This window comes from Nanorana parkeri, unplaced genomic scaffold, assembly GCF_000935625.1.
Source record: "Nanorana parkeri isolate BGI_ZX_2015 unplaced genomic scaffold, ASM93562v1 scaffold204, whole genome shotgun sequence".
NCBI classification, from domain to species: Eukaryota; Metazoa; Chordata; class Amphibia; order Anura; family Dicroglossidae; genus Nanorana; species Nanorana parkeri.
The window spans coordinates 1,743,290-1,746,121 of record NW_017306472.1 but is presented as its reverse complement, the minus strand read 5'-3'; the positions used below and the strand labels follow the sequence as shown (position 1 = coordinate 1,746,121).

At 54.9% G+C, this 2,832-nt stretch overlaps 1 protein-coding gene across 1 annotated transcript in view; it reads right to left on the bottom strand.

The window, feature by feature from the left end:
* The window catches only part of PPP1CB (protein phosphatase 1 catalytic subunit beta), a 50,406-nt gene extending 48,148 nt beyond the window's left edge, over positions 1-2,258 (bottom strand). The window contains exon 1 of the mRNA XM_018555610.1: positions 2,109-2,258. Within this exon, the coding sequence (XP_018411112.1) occupies positions 2,109-2,160 (52 nt within the window). The 5' untranslated portion in view covers positions 2,161-2,258. The remainder of the gene's footprint in view (positions 1-2,108) is intronic.
* Between the last annotated feature and the right edge of the window lie 574 nt (positions 2,259-2,832).

The window sequence follows — 2,832 nt, the reverse complement described above, 5'->3', positions numbered from 1 at the left end:
CCAACTTCTCCTGTAAACAAGCCATACATCATGGAAACACAACCTCCCCCCTCCCCACCCGCCGGCACACTATAGGTGACTCGGTGCGATGATACTGAGCGCCAACTGGAAGCCATCCCAGATATTCTAGAACAGATCACAACAGCTCCTTCCACCGAGTGCTCCAGTTCTCCCAGTACAAGCTCAGCCTGGGGGATTGATATCAGACTGGAGGTCTGTACGCAGTTCCTTGTGCAGCCCAACGCCGTGGATACCCGGGATCACACCCCCTCCCCCCCCCCATTGCATTTTACAACCTACTTTCACACAGTTGTCAGACCTGAAGAGGAACTACTGCTGATGTTCTCCTGACATTTTACACACCCTGCTGGGATCAGCGGCCATATGTTGCTGGAGATCATGCAATGCCCACCTCCCCTCCCCCCTTGCAGGGTGCTGGAGTCCATATACTGCCAATCATCGGAGAATGCCAAGTGCACATTGCCAGAACTGTAACTGGATACAAACAAAAAGTCACATGACAGCGGAACTCCCGAATATACAATACAAAGTAACCATTATAGATTATATGAACAATGTCAGAGCTGCCAAAGTGCACGCAAACACCTCACGCCGCTGAGCGCATCATATATGATCGGCACCTACACATGAGCCACAGACACGCTTTGTATACCGTGTGCCAGAGTGCCCCACCTTGGCGGACAGGAACGCCGCTCTCAGATAACCTGACAGGGCAAATAAAACTCCGGCTCTGTTCACACAGTATTTGTTTTTAGGGTGTATCCGCACATGTGGAAGCGCGCTAAACATAAAAATCACTACATTCAAATGTAGTTCACATGTGCGCGACGTCCGCGTGGTACGTAAACGCGTGATATCCCGACGGGCGGATTCCATGCGTTCCGGCTATAGTAATAAACGGAAACGTGTGGAATCCGCGTGTATGTTAAAACGTGTGCGTTTTTGTAAGGCACGGTTCTCCGCGCAGAAGACGCATCTGCCACGTGTGGGTGGAGCCTTCATCATTGTGCTTATTTATTGAAGTGAAATGTCAAACATGATACAGCCAACGTTTCTGGGGCCACGCGGGGCCCTTCATCAGGACAACAGTGTCAAAGTAAACAGGGAATAAGGTAAAAAGAGAGACAACGAGGTCCCACATAACACTACAACCCTCATCATGTCCCTTTACCGAGATCAATACTGGGACACACACCACCATCTTCATCCTCCTCTTTACTGAGGGAGAAAGAAATAGGCGATCACCAGCTATCCCCATCCCCCCTCTTCACTAGAAACGCACCAGCTATCCCTCCTCTTCACTAGAAACGCCCCAGCCATCCCGCCTCTTCACTAGAAACGCCCCAGCCATCCCGCCTCTTCACTAGAAACGCCCCAGCCATCCCGCCTCTTCACTAGAAACGCCCCAGCCATCCCGCCTCTTCACTAGAAACGCCCCAGCCATCCCGCCTCTTCACTAGAAACGCCCCAGCCATCCCGCCTCTTCACTAGAAACGCCCCAGCCATCCCGCCTCTTCACTAGAAACGCCCCAGCCATCCCGCCTCTTCACTAGAAACGCCCCAGCCATCCCGCCTCTTCACTAGAAACGCCCCAGCCATCCCGCCTCTTCACTAGAAACGCCCCAGCCATCCCGCCTCTTCACTAGAAACGCCCCAGCCATCCCGCCTCTTCACTAGAAACGCCCCAGCCATCCCGCCTCTTCACTAGAAACGCCCCAGCCATCCCTCCTCTTCGCTAGAAACGCACCAGCTATCCCTCCTCTTCACTAGAAACGCGACCAGCTATCCCCAACCCTCCTCTTCACTAGAAACGCACCAGCTATCCCTCTTCACTAGAAACGCACCAGCTATCCCCATCCCTCCTCTTCACTAGAAACACACCAGCTATGCCCATCCCTCTTCACTGAGAACACACACACGGGGTCATCCTTCTTTATTGGGCCCCTTAAAAAGTCACACCAACCCACATATTGGGCCCCCAGAAAATTCCTCAAACTGATCCCCGGATTCCCAGAGTATACCGCCATATTGGGGTCCCCGGCCTCCTCCCCCAAGAACCAGCGTCCTCCCCCCCCCGCCTCACTCACCCTCCAGCAGGCGGCTGATCAGGCTGTCCACGTTCAGCTCTCCGTCCGCCATTTTGCGCTTCCCTCAGAACAGCCGAGCAGGACTAGTCGGGCGGAGCTGCGTCACAACACGACAGGCTCACGCCCCGCGGGAGGAGCCCATTCCGTGCAAAAGCCAATCACAGTAAAGGGAGGGGCTGAAACGGCCCAAGAACACGCCCCCCTGAGAAAGACAATAGCACAGGTTCTCCGGTGGAGGGCGGGAAGACGCTTTTCTCCAATGGGCAAGGGCACGGGACGGGGGCGGAGACCAAACGTTGATACTTCCAGAGAATTCGGATTGGATCATCCTTAAGACGTCTAAGGTAACTCCGCCTTTTTTTGGGAGGCAGCTAATCGACAGTCCGCTTTTTATTTTTTTTGGCTCAGTACCGGACTCCCGCGTCCCTGCTCTGGCTAGTAACCGGCTGCAGATGGCGCGCACTTCACGGCTAGACACGCCCCCACAACCCGCCCGTTGCCATGGAGACTGGGGTAGGCTGCATTGGGAGGGGGTTTGGCTTGTGTTGTGGCCGCTCTCTTAGTGCGGCTGCCATGACGACGGTGACGTTCTAATGACAGGGGAGAGCGCGGCCATGAATCCAGCCCGAGGAGAGCTGACAGCTGCGGCCATGGAGGCTGATGGGAGCCTCAGAGCCAGTGACAGTCGTCCCCTCCAGGGGGACCTTGTATGATGGCAGCAGAG